Below are 18,791 nucleotides of genomic sequence, written 5' to 3'. Positions count from 1 at the left end.
ACATGTTAGAAATATTTATTAAGGTTTACTTAGATTTTAATGTAATTTTTAAAGAATTAATCGAAGTGAAGTATAATTACTGTTACTCAACAGTAGTCAGTAAATGTAAAAAGGTTATGTCACCTTGTATTTCCCACGAGGGAGATACGGCAAGTGACGCTCCGACTAAATTAGGGTTTCCGCTGCTAATTAAAGATAATTAACCTAATTAATGGTGCTTAGAAGTCGGGGCGTTACAACGACTCAGTGTGAGTGCTGTAGTTTGCAACGCATGTCCCCAGAACTGTAAAGGAAGTTCGGCCTGACCCATCATTGACCTGACCATATCGAGTAAGGTCCTGTTTCTCCATTCCGACACTCCATTCCATTGAGGTGTCCCCGGAGCAGTCAATTCAGAAAGAATACCGCATTCTTTTAGATGGTCATCAAACTCGTGGCTAAGATATTCACCTCCTCGATCCGATCTTAGAGCTTTGATTTTCTTTCCATGTTGATTCTCTACTTCATTTTGAAATTCTCGGTATTTCTCAAACGATTCAGACTTGTGCTTCATTAAGTAAATATAGCCATATCTACTGAAGTCGTCCGTAAACGTTATGAAATAGCTGAACTCACCTCTAGCTTTCGTACTCATAGGCCCACATACGTCCGTATGTATTAGCCCTAGTAGTTCGCTTGCTCTTTCTCCCACTTTTGAGAAAGGTTGCTTTGTCATTTTGCCAAGTAAACAAGATTCACATTGATCAATCTTCTCTAAGTCGAATGATTCTAGAATTCCTGTCCGTTGAAGTAATTCCATGCGCTTTATGTTTATATGGCCTAATCGACAATGCCACAGAAATGTGAGATTCGAATCACCAGTTTTAGCCTTTTTGGTATTTATGTTATAAATGTGTTTGCTCGTATCTAGCACGTAAAGACCGTTTTCTTGTTGTGCTGAACCATAAAACATTCCATTCAAAGCAAAAGAACAACTATTGTCTTTAAATTGTAAACTAAAACCTTTAGAATCCAAACTTGAAATGGAAATGATGTTTCTGGTGATACTAGGAACATAGTAACAGTTTTCTAGTTCCAAAACAAACCCACTAGGCAAAGAAATAAAATAAGATCCTACGGCTAATGCAGCAATCCGTGCTCCATTTCCCATGCGTAGATCCATTTCGTCTTTATCAAGCTTTCTACTTCTCCTTAGTCCCTGTGGATTGGAACATAAGTGTGAGCCACAATTAGTATCTAATACCCAAGAAGTAGAATTAGCTAGATTACAATATATAACATACATACCTGAAGTAGAAGCAACGTTCCCGTTCTTCTCATCTTCCTTCTTCTTCAAGCAATCCCTCTTCCAATGCCCCTTCTTCTTGCAGTAGAAGCATTCAGAGTCGGCAGGAGAACGAGTCGCCCTTTTCGGTTTACCAGAACCGGCGCCATTGGACTTGGATGAGGGCGAAGCCTTGCCCTTACCCTTCTTGCCCTTGTTCTTGCCTGATTTCTTGAAGTTCTTGCCCTTATGCACCATAAGCATATCATGCTTATTCTCTTGCTTGAGCGTCTTTTCAGCGGTTTTCAGCATACCGTGAAGCTCAGTAAGAGATTTCTCCATGCTGTTCATGTTGTAATTCAACTTGAACTGATCATAGCCATTATGAAGCGAATGGAGAATGATGTCAATAGCCATTTCATTTGAGATGTCAGAATCTAGAGCTCTCATGTTCTCAAAGAGTCCAATCATTTTAAGAACATGTGGGCTCACTGGTTCTCCTTTCTTGAGCTTAGTCTCAAGGATCAACCTCTGAGTCTCGAATCTTTCGATTCTGGCTTGGTCCTGAAACATGTTCTTCAACTCCGAGATGATTTGGTAAGCATCCGAGTTAATGAACGTTTTCTGAAGTTCAGGACTCATGGATGCAAGCATCACACATTTGACATCCTTGTTGGCCTGAATCCAACGATTAAGGGCAGCTTGAGTTACCTCCGGCCCAGCCTCTTCCGGTAACTCTTCCTCAAGGACATATTCTTTTTCCTCATGCATAAGAACTATTTGTAAGTTCCTTTGCCAGTCGAGGAAATTGTTGCCATTCAACTTCTCTTTGTCGAGAATTGAACGCAGGCTGAAAGTGTTATTGTTTGCGGCCATTTTTGATTACTACAATCGAAAATAATTTGCAATAAATAACCATTCATACAATTCAATAACTTTGAAATAAAAGCAAACATGCAATCATTAATGCTATTAAAAACATTTCATTCATGCAAAAAGCAAAAACATGGTCCTAAATGAATGAAAAGATTCCAAGACCCCAAAAGTCCTAAATCCTTAAGCAACTTTAGCATGTCTTAAGTAGTTTAAGATTTTAGGTAAGCAAAACCTATTGCTAGTAATCTCCAAATTACTCTTGGTTAATAAATTAATGCCATAATTTATCCCATTGCCACAACTTAATGCCATTGTTGTTTGAGTTGTAACCACAATCAACGTGCTCCTTTAGGACGCCTTACCACCTAAGTCAACTAAAATAGCACCTCTCTTTAGCGTAAACCTACTATCTTAGATCCCTAGATTTTTGTAAGTGTTGATTTGGAAGGCAATTTTTAAAACTCCATATTACTTGGACCTAGTTGTTTCTATGTTGGTTCGATTATTTAGTGAACTTAAAACTAATCGATTCATAGGAAACAACCTGTTCATGCAAAGCATACATACATTCATACATTCACGCATAATATATATATTAAATTGCATAAATAATTGGTGATCTAGTATGGCCCAAAACTTCTTGTCTTGAAGCATCCAATCTTCATCACCTCCTTGTTAGCTTGGCATCGTCTTGAATCTTCGTTCAAATGCTAACTTAAAGTTCTAAACTTAGAAATACTTGAAAATAATAAATTACATCAAAATTTCCATGGTACGCAGACCATATTTAAAACTTTACATTCAAAGATAGAACGGTGCACAGACCGTATTTAACTATCCTAAATATGGCCATACTAGTCACTTGGAGTACCTACATTGCATAAAATATATATTCTACGCATTCACCCATTCGTATGCTAAAACGAATGGCCCATGTTAATATGCAAGTATTTACGTGAATTAATTAAAATTCACATTCACATAAAGGCGTCCTAAAAGATTAATCAATTTCCAAACTATTAATCCTTAGACTTTATTCTAATTAAAATTGAATTTAATTAAAATAATGCGACCTACGAAACAATTAAAATAATTATTTCATTTTAATTTCATTTAGCGGCTCCCACTCAAACCAATAATTATTCCGGATAATTAATTATTTAAATATTAAATTAAACTCACGGCCCGTCCCAAGTTAAATAAAATAATTATTAATTATCCCGTTAGCCCAAATTAATGCAAATATACGAAGCCCAACTAATTAAACGATTCAAAAAAAAGTTCAATTAAACGGCCTAGGCTTGCGCCCAGCCCGTCGTGCGAGAGGCCCAAGAGTACACGAGCACTGCCCGCGCTCCCCAACCCATCGTGCGATAGGCCCAGGAGCACACGAGCACTGCTCGCGTACCCCGCCCCATCGCTCGCGCCCCATTGCTCGCGCGCACGCATCGCGTACCCGCAGCTTAGCTGCCCCTACGCTGCGTGTGTGTTGTGCGTCGAGTGTGCTTGACGTCCCAAGCCTTGTGCTTGCTTCGTCGCAGCCCCGCAAGCAACATGCCTGCCCTCTCCTCGCCTAGCGCGCACGAGGCACGCAGCCTTGTGCTGCTGCCCGTGTCGCATGGCGCGGCGAACACAATGGCCTCGTATGGCTCGACGAGCCATACTTCCATCATGCCCATGTTCGTGTTTTTGGTTCGTAAAACGGACCAACTTAATTAAAATTTAATTTAATTCATGAACTTGCATTAATTTTATTTTTCAAAAAGGTTATGATTTAATTTTTGAAAAACAACGATTTTTAACGATTTAATAAACTTTAACGACAATCCAATTTCGTAAAATTAATAAATCAAGGGCTAACAATATTCAAACTTTTAAGAACGATCGAATCAACTTTAAAGTTTGAACTTTTAATTAATAAAATCCGAAACTTTATATCGTTCATAAACAATTAAATTTCAGATTATTAATAATTTGGTTTAAGTGCGATTAAAATTAACGAAACCATTCAAAATTTTAATCCAATAATTTTTAAAATTAGCCACTGACCCATGAAATTATACCCCTTCCCCAATTAACCGAATTATTAATCCAAAATTAATTAAAATTCAAATAGGGTTGTAAATTTTACGAATTGGGGAAAGGAAAAATTAGGATTTATACTTATCGGAAAAATCTTAAATTTTTACCAGAGATCAAGAATGTATCAAGAAACATTGTGTCACAATTTCAAGCAATTCCGAGTAGTTTAGGTCAACCTTTTAATTGAATTACTGTCCGACACATTTAATTTTTAATGAAAAATTAACAAAAATGCCCAAAAACGGATGCTTCGAGGCCTGTTTTCGCAATTGTATTCGCATGAGTTTATCTTAGAAAATCGTTTTTCGTCAGATTAGGGTTTTAAAAATCGAAAAAGCGAATATTTTTGATTTCGGAACTGCCAATTTCGCAATTAATCCAATAATTCGAAAAATTTCCGAAAAATCAACAAAAATTCCAAAAGTCTCGTCAATGCAAAAACAATAACAACGCGTCTCCTGTGAGATCAGTCACACCATTAACTTGATGGTGTGACGAGCACGAAACCAATAGCGTACCTCCTCTAAAACTATATAAAAAAAAGTAACAGATCTAAACTATAGAAGTAACATACCTAAACTAAAAAAGTACCTCCTCTAAAATTAAAAAAAAAAAAAAAGTAACATGTCTAAACTATAGAAGTAACCTACCTAAACTAAAAATGTACCTCCCCTAAAACTATTCCGTATAAAAAAAAGTAACATGTCTAAACTATAGAAGTAACATACCTAAACTAAAAAAGTACCTCCTCTAAAATTATATAAAAAAAAGTAACATGTCTAAACTATAGAAGTAACCTACCTAAACTAAAAAAAATACCTCCTCTAAAATTATTAAAAAAAAAAGTAACATGTCTAAACTATAGAAGTAACATACCTAAACTAAGAAGGTATCTCCCCTAAAACTACTCCGTATAAAAAAAGTAACATGTATAACTATATAAGTAACATACCTAAACTAAAAAAAGTATTTCCTCTAAAATTATTAAAAAAAAGTAACATGTCTAAACTATAGAAGTAACATACCAAAACTAAGAAGGTATCTCCCTTAAAACTACTGCGTATAAAAAAAGTAACATGTATAAACTATAGAAGTAACATACCTAAACTAAAAAAAAGTACCTCCTCTAAAATTATAAAAAAAAGTAATATGTCTAAACTATAGAAGTAACATACCTGAATTCGCAAGTGTGAACTGGTCTCACCATCAGTTGATGGTGAGGACAGTCTCATATAAGAATTTGGGAAACAATAATAATCATGCTAATTCATGCTTTGAATACATAAGGCTCATGATACCACTGTAGGGGAATACAGTTAAACATAATAACATGTGCGGAACAATCCCCAAAGCCAGGAAACATGTATAAAGCACAGATTAAGCATACTTACATTCGAAGCGTGTTTTCCACAATAATCCGCCAACGAACACGAACAAAGAACTCCAATTGTCGTTCCTCTACTTGGTTCACCGACACGATCAGATCCGTCTTGATAATCGTAGCTTAGACAATTAATCAAGATACTTTGCTTTTTGGGAAGAACTCACTTTGGAGGCACAAAGAGAATTAGGGTTCTCTGTGTCTCTAGGGTTTTGAGTAATCTGAATTGTGATTGCAGTAAGTTGGAAATTAGGTAATAAGGTTATTTACATAACCTTACTAACCGACCAAGCCCGGAGGCAAGGCCGGCTAGCAAGCCACGCGTGAGACAAGCACAGCGCGCTGGGCCATGGGCCTCGCTGCTGTGGCTGTGTCGCTGCATAGGCCCGCGCGCACACGCGCAGCTCCGCTCGGCCATGGGCCAGCGCTGCCGTGTTGCCTTGGCCCTTGCTTGCTCGCCTAGCGCGCGCCCATGAGCCTCGAGTGCTTTGTGCACTCGGCTCGTGGGCCGCTCTTCGTATTCGCGTTTAATATATTTCCGATATATTATTTATCGTTTCGTATACGACGAATCACCGTCGTACGATACGATTTATTCGTTCCGCCTAGCTTACGAATATTCGCGATACGATATACGATTCCGATGCAAGGTCGTATCATATAATACGTTTCCAACTTAAATCCCGAAAAGCTATTAAATAAATTTTCGATTCATTTAATCCGGTGATCTGTTACGTGTCATTGGTGTGACCTTGTAGGTTCAGTCAAAAGTAAGTTGTGAGTTCAATATCCATTAGAACTCACTAATCGGAAGCATTGACATTGAGAGCTACATGATAGTCACTATGCCAAGAGGGAGGTTTGTGTTGTCTTGTAGATATTCTAGTGATTGTGGGAGTTGGGCTTTGTGTTTGTGGGAGAGGTGGTTGAGGTGGAGGTAATTGGGTCTCAGTGGGTGGTTCATGAATCTCATTTTTGTAGTGTTTGGTGCAGTTTCCAGTTCACTCTAATCACTGCAGGTTATGGTGTTTTGTGGGTTTCTGGCTGTTTGTTGTTTAAACAATCTACATGGAAACACATGTTCAAAGAATTTGACATCTATCCCTTCTTACAAACACTATATTGTTTATCAAATTTAGTAACTTGTACCCTTTCTGAGTTAGAGAGTATCCCAACATTAAACAAGGTACCCCCCTAGCTTGAAACTTATCAGATAATCTACTAGGATTACTAGCCATAGCAAGACAACCAATAGATTTAAGATGATCATAGTTAGGAAGGGTTTTATGAAGTACCTCATAAGGAGTTTTGTTGTCCAGAACTGTGCTTGGAAGTCTGTTGGTGATGTATACAGCAGCAAGTACACAGTCACCCCAAAAATGGAGAGGCAAACCACCCTGAAATCTAAGAGCTCTAGCCATTTCCGGTAGGTTTCTGTGTTTCCTTTCAGCTCTACCATTTTTCTAAGGTCTGTTAACACATGAAGTCTAATGTATGATTCCTAATTTGTCAAAAAAGGGTCTACACTATTGCTTGCCATCAAACTCAAGTGCATTGTCAGATCTGATGATCTTGACTCTTTTGCTGAACTGATTCTTGCACATGTTTACAAATGTTGTGATAGCTTCAAAGGCATCAGATTTCTGTCTCAATAGGTGCACCCATGTGACTCTGGAATGATCATCTACCATAGTTAGGAAATATTTGTGATTTCCTCTGGTTTTGACCTTATAAGCACCCCAAATGTCTATATGAACAAGTTCAAATAGATCTTTTGCTCTTGATTTACTTAGGCTATAGGGAAGTTTGGTCAGTTTTGTTGTAGGACAGGTGATGCACACATCACTGCAGTTGCTTTTGAACCCTTTCAACCCTTGTATTTTGCTTATTTTCTTCAATGGTGCATGTCCCAAACTGTGATGCCAGAGTGTTGTATCACTGAGAGTAGCAACACTTGATACAGTAGCAGGCAAATCAAATGTTGTGAGACTTGTATCAGCATTCATAGCTTTACTGTGTTGGGTTTCAAGACTATGTTGAGACATGGTTTTCTTTAGATCCATCAGAATCTGCTGGGTTTGTTGATCAAATAGTAGAGACCATTTTCAGCCTTTCCTACTCTTCTGATTCTGTCTAAGTTGATGTCTTGAATGACACAAAAATTTGAGTGAAAATGGACTTTGTATTGAGCATTTGTGGCTAGTTTTTGAACAGATAGAAGGTTGTGTTTGAATTCTGGCACATACAACACATTGTCAAGATTCAATCCATTTTCCAACTTCACCTTTCCACAGTGTGAGATACTTGAGGTGTGTCCAGTTGGTAGATTGATTTTAGGTTCATTTCTGCTTCTTTCTAGTTGAAGAATCATTGCAAAACCTGTCATGTGGTCTAATGCACCTGAGTCAATTATCCACTCAGATTTCACACTGTCTGCATAGTGTTAACTTACCATACCAGCATAGCTCATATCAAAATCATCTTCAGTGTCTGAGTGACTTGCTTTTGATGGAGTTGGCAGCAGTTTTATGAGTTGTTCATGCTGCTGAGCAATGAACATAGCTGGTTGATTGTTAGAGCTTGAACTGCTAGCACTTCCTTGAGCATTTGCAGTTGTTCTGCCACCACCTCTTCCATTTCTTCCTCTATTCCACCTTCCACCTCTAGCATTGTTTCCATGTTCTCTTCCTTTTCCTCTTTGGTCTTTATCCTTTTGGCCTCTTGGATGCCAACTTGGAAAGCCAACTACAGTCCAGCATTTATCCTTGGTGTGACCAGTCCTACCACAAGCTAAGAAGTTTTCATCATTGCCCTTTCTATACATAGCTAGAGGTTCAGGTTTAAGAATTTCTCTTTGAGATTCTTCTTGTTGCAGTGCACTACAGGCAAAGTCAACAGGTGGTAATGGACTCATCATTAGGAGATTGCTTCTCAATCCTCCATATATCTCATCTACACCATTCAGGAACTGAAACAACCTTTGTTCTTCTTGTTGTTGATGCAATGCACCCACAAATGCATTGATTTCTGGAGTAATGGTAGTAATAGGAGGGTATGAGTTAAGTGATTCAAGTTCTTCCCACAGTCCTCTAAGATCTGTGTAGTAATCTGTGATTAGTTTTCCTTGTTGTTTCATTTCATAAACCTGTTTGTTCAGCTTATATTTCCTAGAGCCATTTGTGACAGAATATCTTTGGTCAAGTTGACTCCATATCTGTGCAGCATTTGTTCCAAACACGACATACTTCTTGATAGATTCAGACACATTTGCAATGAGCTATGAGATCACCATGCTGTTGCATGTGTCCCAGTGCTCTTGTTTCACTGCATTAGAGGGCTCTCTTTTGACTATACCAGTCAAAAATCCCAACTTTCTTTTAGCAGCTAGGGTGATTTCAAAGGATCTCTTCCAAGATCTATAATTTGAGGCCCCCTGAAGTTTTTCAACAACTACAGAGGTGCTCCCATTAGATGGATGTAAATATAGGGAACTAGTAGTTTCTATGGTAGTCATATTTTTGTTCATAAACAGCCTCAATACTAACAGAAATAGACAATAAAGTTTGAAGCTTTACTAACTTGCTATTCTAACAAATGTCTAGAATCATTCTTGCAGAAACATACAATGAGAAAGAGTTGAGTACTACCCGAACCTGGAGCTCTGATACCATGAAAACATTGTAGTTTCATACGCAAGAAAGAAGAGAGAAAGAGTGCACCAATCCAGTTTTCATTCATTGCGGCTTGCCCTAAAGAGTGGCTACCAAGGCATTATATACAGCCCTAAATGCTACACTTGACCAATAATTTAAGGACAACTATCATATAAGAGAATCAACCTAGAATAGCACACAATTCTGACACCTAGGATACGGCTAGATAGTACATGATCACATGCACTGAAACTGATAGAAAACTAAGGGCTAGATTGGGCTTCATTCACATGGCTCACACGCCTTACTTCTTCAATAGAATTTAAAATGGAAAAACAAATTGAGTAACTATGATCTTTGCATCTTCAATATTTACAAGATCATGAATATGGACTAGATAATTTATCAATGAATGTTAGCCTTCATCGATCCCTTGCAATAATTCGAACAGTATGTAAGTCTAATCCAAAATCAAGGAATTGAAAACGAATGAAGTATCGTCCAACATTTACAGCGTGCTTATAATTTGACCTTATAGAAGAATGCTAAGTAAAATGTCGAAATGTATATTGCCATTTTTGTTCAATGAGAAAGAAAATACTCCCTCTGTTCCAAAGGAAGTATGTTTTTCCTCCAATTTTGCATTTAATGAAGTCCAATAAATACGGTTCAGGATTAATTAAGCAAATTAATTATTCAATGAGATCAAATGATCCGAATGCATAGCTAGAGACCGCTTTGGTTCAAGTGGAATTAATATTATTAATGTCAAAACTTACTCTTGACTGAACCCGCAGGGTCACACAAATAGTGTGTGAACTATCAACTATTTAGGTAAATAGTAAATACTCGAAATGGATAACCGGAAATGATGGATGTTGATTTCAGTGGGAGCTAAACAAACTATCAAAAGGAAAAGACGAGAATATTTGTCTGCAAATGAAAATATGGTTCATATCGGAATATTATCGAAAATAGAAATATTACCTACAATCGGAAATATTCCCGTAAACAGAAATATCGTTCGAAATGGAAATATTGTCGGAAAGGGAAATATTTCAGAATCGGAAATATTGCCGAAATCATAAATATCGATCGATTAAGAAATATTACCGGAATCGTAAATCGATTCGGAAACACGAAGCTTGATCCATGAGCCGTAAGCACGGGAGAAAGGGCCACAACACGACCCATGGAGCTCAAGGCCGGCCAAGCGCCAGGGCATGGGCCATCACAAGCACCTATGGCCAGCGCTCACACGTAGCCACCCAACGCCAACCAGCAAAGGAAGCAGGCTAGCGCGCGCGGGCTTGCGCAGAGCCGACCCAAGGTTTGGCTTGTGCGCCAGCTAACTTGTCGAGAAAATTACTTGTGCCACAAGCAACTAGTTTGTTGATTAGGATTCTAATACTAGTTTCCTAATCTACCTAAAGTAGTTCACGGCTAGTAGAGTCCTTATTGGACCCTATAACTTGGTTTCCTAGTTCTACCCTAATTCTAGTATCCTAATCCTAGTACGCTATGGTTTGTGGAAATTTTAGAATATTCCGTACTCTATAAATATGAGCCTAGAGAGAATTATTTAAATAGATTTTAACAACACACGAGTCACACGTGTGGATTGAAATTCGAGGGGGAGTTGTGATTTTGCCTATCACCTAAAAGTGAGATCCAAAAATCCTAAAAACCTTATATTGAGATTCTAGTTGGTCATAATTAAGGCGGGTCCAAACGTGTTGTGGAGTATCTACGGAGGGGCGACATTTGGAGCTCTAAACTATTCTCGTTCGGTTTGAGAGTAGCTAGGGAAGGCACGCATCATATATTGTATGTATAATCTATTATGCTAATTGGTTATGTGAATTGTACATGGATGGCAATTATAGTTTTTCCGCATGTCAATTAGCTTGTTCATAACCTAACATTGGTATCACGAGCCTCTTGTATAATTTCATAATCAATTAAAACATGGATTAATTTTATAAATTTTCAAGGAATTAAAGGGGTGAATTGATTTCATTTTTATTAATTGCAAATTGTAAGCGATTTTTTAATTAGTTTTTCGCTGGAATTTTGGTAGTTTTGTCAATATTGGTCGGAATCTCATGATATAGTGAATTCCGCATGTAAAGGACATTTTAAAGGTTTGATAAAAAAAAAAAATTCGGCAGAACCCATAATTCCCAAATTCGAAGCCTAACTAAAACGTTTCGGAGGTTTTAGTTTTTCGAAAGCAAAATTATAATTTTTAATAATGTCGAATTTTATATTTCAGATCTCGTGTGTAATTATTAATTTAATAATTGACCTACTGCATATGATTAACAATTTTAAGAATTAAATTTGTTAATTATGCTACCTAATTCGTAATTATAATTAATTTGTTGAATTTTCGAATAAATTGGAATTTGATTCGATTTTTCATAATTAATTAAGTAATTTAATTGGGATCTATGTTTAAAAATAGTTGAAATTTTCAATTTTTAAGAAACCTAGATTTTAATCCCAAGTAATCATGTAACCGAAAATTGATTGAATAATAAATTTTCGATTTTTTACCTAAAATTCTTGAAATCTATACGATTTATTTATTTGTCATGAATTTTGAAAATTAAAAATTCGTTTTTATAAAATGTTCATAGGCTTGTACACATGAGCAAGGGAGCTCGTGGCTCGCGCGGTGCCTATGTAGTGTGCAAGGGCGCGCGTGCGCTTGGTGTTAGAGTGAAGGCTTGCGCGCAGTGCGAGTGCCTGTGCGCGTGAATTAGAGAAGCTTTGTGAGCGGCACGACGAGCAACGGAGCTCGCGTGCACGCTGTAGTGCGCGTCTGCCCAGCGAGCAAGAAGCAGGCGAGCGATGCGTCGATCAAGGGAGCTCGCGTGCGTTTCCCCTGCATGCATGCCTTGTGCGGTTTTATTTTCCGTTGAGCGATGAACTTAATTTATTTTCCGCTCTTTCTTATAAATTTTTTCTCGAAATTTAATTTTATTAGTTAATTATTAAAATTAATTTTATACTAATTATTTAATAAAATTAAGGCTCTAAATAAATTATAACAAATTCAATTTAATCAACTAAAATTTAAATATTGGGATTTAAAATAATTATTATATGAGATTTAAATTTTAATTAAATATTTTGGTTTCCAGTTGGAATTGGAGATACAATTTTTTATGTTTAAAATTAGTAAAGCATATAATTATTGGTTTGAGTGGGAGCTTTTACTCATGTTTGGTTAAAATTTCAATTTATCCTTGATTAGATCCTTATTTCCTTAGGATTAACAACATGAATAGAACTAATAAGGTCAAATAATTGGTAGATTCTTGATCCTTAATTAGTTGTTACAAATATTATGTGATGCTTATTTATGCTAACTTGCTAAGTGAGTCATTCATTGATAAATGAATGGGTGAATGGTATATATTGCATATATATTGTTTTGCAGGTTACGGAAAGTGACTAGTATTGCCCAAATAGGATATAAAATATGGTCTGGGAACCATTCATTTGAATGTAAAATACGGTATGAAGTATACCATAAGTTTTATTTAAATACGGTATGCGTACCGTTAGCATGTTGTAATAATAAGGATAGTTATTTCAATTTTGCAATTCCAATTTGGTGAAAATGGCGCCTTCCATATTGAATTTCAGGTATGAAGGTTCAATTCCATTTTGAATACGAGGTTTGAAGGTTAAGCTTCAAAATGAAGTCGGAATATAGTAGATCACACTTATTTCCTATGCATGGTTTAAGGTATTTATTGCTTTTAAATATTGCTTGAGGTATGAATGAGAATGTGGCTTGAATATGTTACATGATTAAGGATTTTAGTTCACTTAAAATCTAACCAACATAGCAAAGCCTTAAGTTCCAAACTTAAAATTGAGTTAAAAGGTGTCATTCCAAGATAACACTTGCTTACTTTTAGATCGATTAGTGATAGTTTTCCGCCAAAGTTAACACTTGAGAAGTTAAATCTTAAGCCTATAAGAAAGGGTACAATAAATAGGAAAATAAGGAACAAGTGATAGGAATTTACAATTCCGTTTCTACCTATAAGTTTATGTTTAAGGAGAAGTGACATAGAAATTAAACTTCCTTGGTATCATATACCGCTTGAGGTTCTTACTTAAGTAATAACTCAAACAATGGAAGCTAGGCTACACTAATGACCTACAAGCGGGAAATGAAGCATGACATTGCTACATTAGTTGTAGAGTCACCTAATTTTTTTTAAGTCCGTTTCAAGACTGGAACTTAATGGTTATTTTGTTCCATAATAGGCATACCTAAATTTCTGTTTCAAACACAGAAAGACTCACATTCAAGGAAAACATAAAAGGGGTTTGTTTGTTTGTTTGTTTGAATGAAATAGTCATTTAAGGGCTAGTTCGTGTATGCTTGATTACAACAACCAACTCTTTAACAATAAAAACTTTACTAGGTTTAAATAAATCTCTTGATTTGAGTTCCACTAATCTTTGGCATTATTGCTTAGACCATATCAATAAATTAACATTCTAAAACTCCATTTTGATGGACTTTTGAAATTGAGTGATTTCTAGATCATTCAAGACAATCTAGTCTTATTTGTTGAAAGTAAGAAAAGAAATGAATTATTGTTAGAGCTAGCACCTAGACAATAGAGTTCAAAGCTAAAGAAAGATTTTATGACTTTATCATTTGAGTTGGGTTTGAGTGAATACGGCTTTATTTACTCAATGTGATATGAGTTTTAATCAGTTGACTAGTCCAAAGATTCACAGAGAAGTATAAAATATACTTAACTAGAAATCATAAGATCTAGATTAGATCAAGTTGATGATTACAAAAACCAAGAATGATCATCCAATGATTGTGTGTTGTAATTTCACGATTCAGCTCCACGAGATATGGTATGTCTAAATTAGAATGATCGAAGTCAATTGGTGCTTGATTAGATCAATGATGAATCATAAAGATTTTTCCTGCAATTTCTAAATAAAATGCTCAACCACCATCACACTAAACAAAATTCTTCAAAGCTATTGAAAAGTAATACATAATATCTTTTCAAAATATATATATCTGAGAATTCCTAAACTCAGTGGGAGCTTAGTGTTTGTTATTCAAAAAACTATGGCCTAAATATATATATATATATATATATATATATATATATATATATATATATATATATATATATATATATATATATATGTATATGTTTCATTGTGATTTATTCAAATGAGACACAATGGTGTTATTTCAACCACTGATTTTGAGAACGTAATGTTTGTTTGCTCGAAATGGTGTCCTTTTGAAGAATCGTTTCCAAAATAACAAGTAGGAGAAAATAGACCTCGAAAGTCATCGAGGCAAACAAAAAACATAAACGGACATTTCGGAGGCTTTTAGAAGTTCTTCAAAAAATCCGAACACTTAAAGGATTTCAGAAATGGCTTTAAAGAATATATATCTCAGAAGACTTTACAAGTCCTTCAAGGAGAATAGAATATTCAAAGGACTTTAAAGTATCTATTAATATTCTATTGTTTTAAGTTCTATACCCATGTAGGCATAGATTTTAGGTCACTGATAGTATGAGATTCTTCTATTAGATAGTAAATAAACCTACAACTTGTAGTCAAACTATTATCATGAATAGTATTGAGTTTGCGACTTGTAAGAAAGCTAAGACGAAACCCAGATTCCCTAAAATGGTTAGAGACCATATATAGACTCATTGTTTTAAATGGTTAGAGGCCATAAAAAAGACTCGGTGTTTTGATGGCAAAATTAAAATTTTGTTGATCTGCAAGAATGGATTTACACCTATTGGTTTCAAATTGGTTTTAAAGATAAAAAGCATGCATAAAACATGGAATTGTGTTTTCACACAAAGCTAGATTGGTTGCTAAAGGTTACAAACAAATTCACAATGTTTATTTTGTTGAAACCTCATGCATAATCGAAATGCTTCAGTCTATGAATCAAGCAATGATTGCATATTGGTACATATGGCAATAGGATGACAAAACGTCTTCCTAAATTAAAATTTTGAAGAAAATTTGCACATGATATGTCGTAGGATTTGTGGATCTAATTAATGCTTGAAAATAAATAATAGCTTATGAAATCCAAGTATGGATTTAGGCAAGCAATTGGGAATTGGAACTGTATTTTAGTGAAGATAAAAAAAAAATTAGTTTCATAAAATGTACATGATTCTTATAGAGTATAAGAAGTTTAGTGGGAGTACGTAAAATTAAATTGATCCTATGTGTATCATACATATCTCTCTATTGCAAAATAACATTCAAATGGTAATGACTTAGATTTAAAATTATTTATCAATATTGGACCAAGGCGAAACTTAATACATATTGGGTATTAAGATCTATTTACACAGAATTTAAAATTGTTTTGGATTAAGCAATGCCATTTACTAAATCAAACACGAAAGACTGCATAGGAGATATTCGACCCATGTGAAATGAAATGAAAATTTATTTATTTATTTGGAAATGAACATTTATCTACTCATTCGAATATGAACGTTTATCTAATTATTTGGCAATCCTCATTTATTCAACCAATTTAGAAATGAACATTTATCTACTGATTGTGAAATGTGTATTATCTAATTTTAAAATGAACTTAGTTATTGCATTACTATGTTATTACTTTGAACATGTATTTACATATATTGAGCTATTAAAACATGTCAAATAACATATTTTACCAAAAAATTGAATATTTTAGGCATTGCCTATATAAAATTGTACTCGAATTACAAGATATTGGTAGAAATCATCAACTTATTTTTCTATATCTTCAATCTTGAATCTTTCTTTTGATGTAGTCTCGAGTTCTTATACTTTTGAATGTGTGTATGAAGTGTGATTTGAACACAATATTTGACTTTCACGGTTTCAATTTCCTCATTGTTGTAGGCTGAAAATGAAAATAGTAAATAATTTGATATGATGACCAAAACTAATTTAAAAATGAATATTTACTGATTTGAAAATGAAGAGCATGCAAAGGAAACAAATAGGTTAAAAAGAAAGAACAAGGGTTTAAAAGATGCTCAGTAATAGAACAAGAAAGAACAAAGAATACAAAAGGTATAAACAAATAAAACAAAAAGTACGAACAATTTCATTATGAACATTAACCAGATGATTATTATGAACATACAAATAAACAAGAAAGAACAAACAATTCAACAAAACAGAACAAACACTATAAAAAAGAACATAAAATTTCAGAAGAAAAAACAAACAATACAAAGTTATGAACAATTTTATGATGAATTTAAATAACAACAAGAAAGAACAAACAATACAAAAAGAAAGAACAAACAATACAGGCGCTTGTAAAAACATAAAGATGAATGAAGAGCTTAATTTATGAACATTAACCAGATGATTATTATCAACAAACAAATAAACAAGAAAAAACAAATAATTCAACAAAAAAGAACAAACAATATAAAAAAGAACATAAAATTCCAGAAGAAAGAACAAACAATATAACAACTATGAACAATTTTATGATGAATTTAAAAAACAGCATGAAAGAAAAAATAGTACAAGAAAGAACAAACAATGATTGTACGAAGTACAACAATTATTTTGGGGGGGGGGGGGGAGGTTGGTTACAACCAGAGCTGGCTGTACCCGAGTACAACCATTAGGGGTTACTCTAAGAGTTGGCTTGTACGAAGTATAACAATGATTATTAGTTGACGTTTGCTAACAAGTCAAGGCCCAACGAAGGATATAAAGCAAAAGATTTTGCACGCATAAGATGCACAATAAATGAGAAACTTTTGTGTAAGACCGTCTAACGGTTAGACCACTTTTTTTGGTACTAACTAAACTAGTGTAAAACATAACTAAAAGTAATAAAATCATAACTAATTGAATAACAAAATAGTTAAGGTATAAAGACAAATTGTTAAATTTATGAGTCGAATAGTTATTAGTTTTGAACAAACTTATTATTAACTAAAACTCATAAAATCTTAACTAATTGATATCATTGGTTAACTAATCAGTTTCGTTGTTTAACTAATTGGTTCGGTACTTAACTAATTGGTTCGGTTGCATAACTAATTGGTTTCGTTGCTTAACTAATTGAATTTTAGACTTAATTAATTGTTTCAGTGGTTAACTAATTAGTTAAAGTGCATAACTAATTGGTTCCAATGCATAAAAATGGTCTAACCATTAGATCGTCTTTTCTAAAAATTTATAATAAATTTATTGTACATCGGTTAAATTCCAAGCCCATAGAATTGCACAAGTCCATGAAACTAACGAGCCACATAACTTATGTTTTTAGTGCAGCACACTACCACAGAAAAAAAGCCCAACAGTCACATATATGATTCAATGAGTGAATCGCAGTAGGACTACTTAAACAGTCATAATCCTGAATTATCGTTTCAATTTGCAAGTATTATTATATTAGCCCAGGATTAGCATATGCAAGTGGACACAATTAGCCCAAGTAAAAAAACATATGGCATATGGATAGGGACAAGAGATTAGCCCAAGTCTTAAAACTTGGGTCTTGCTTACATGATATATGCCCCCTCCTATTTTAGAATAAGAAGAAACAATTTGGAACTTTCAAGATTTCAAGTGGTTGTGTCGTGATAAAGTTTTAAATCGAATCTAAAGAAACCGAGACATAACCTAAAATTCAATGTACGAGTTGAATAAAATAACCTGATATTTAATTGAGAAGTTTTTAATGAGTTTTAGAGGTGAAAAACTGAATTTGTTTGAGTCTGAAGAAATCTTAATTTTTATATGAAGTATTAAATTATAGTAGAAAGATGACATGTCATATAGAAATAGGTTTACGATAAGAGTCCCTATGTCCTTAACTCTTAAGAATCTATTACTATATACTAAAAGAGACACTAGGAATGACACGTGTCAATTCCTGGTGAGATTTTTTTCCCGTCAAAAACCACTTTCCTAAAAAGGTGTATCTGTTTTATTTTATTTTTATTCTCTACCTTTTTTTAATAAACTATTTTTGTATGGAAATAAAATTTAGTTTGTAAATTATGGCAATAGTAGATACGACGTAATAATAATTATTCTAAATTGGTAATATTTTAGTCAAATTGCTATATTAATAATGAAAAATATATTACACAATATTTTGGTCAAATTACCATATTAGCATTTTAAATATCCACGTTAGACAAGGGCTAGCATTTTAAGTTTTATGGGCAGCTGCTTGGTACAAGGGCTAGCTCCTTGCCTTTGATTGACCTTCCCACTATGAGAGATGGCCCCACACTGAGCAATTCTGCCAGATTATCTTTGTGCCAGCCAGTAACTGAAGGGGAGATTGATCTAGCCTTGAAGGGGATTGATGACAATAAGGCACCAGGGATTTATGGATTTAATGCATTTTTCTTCAAAATAACATGGGGGATAATTAAAATTGATGTGTATGCTGCTATTATGGATTTCTTTGATAACAGGAAGATGCTGAAGCAAGTGAACTGTACTACTGTTA

General features: G+C 34.6%; 1 protein-coding gene across 1 annotated transcript; it reads right to left on the bottom strand.

Annotated features, from left to right (window-relative positions):
* Positions 1–7,665: 7,665 nt before the first annotated feature.
* LOC110775055 (uncharacterized) lies at positions 7,666–9,341 on the bottom strand. The gene is made up of 4 exons (XM_056833172.1): positions 9,257–9,341; positions 8,893–9,143; positions 8,061–8,817; positions 7,666–8,003 (listed from the first exon to the last, which is right to left on the bottom strand). The coding sequence occupies exons 1-4, from the start codon at positions 9,339–9,341 to the stop codon at positions 7,666–7,668; spliced, it is 1,431 nt and encodes a 476-aa protein (XP_056689150.1).
* Between the last annotated feature and the right edge of the window lie 9,450 nt (positions 9,342–18,791).

The sequence above is a fragment of the Spinacia oleracea genome, chromosome 1 (assembly GCF_020520425.1).
Source record: "Spinacia oleracea cultivar Varoflay chromosome 1, BTI_SOV_V1, whole genome shotgun sequence".
NCBI classification, from domain to species: Eukaryota; Viridiplantae; Streptophyta; class Magnoliopsida; order Caryophyllales; family Amaranthaceae; genus Spinacia; species Spinacia oleracea.
This window is presented reverse-complemented; position numbering and strand designations above follow the sequence as displayed.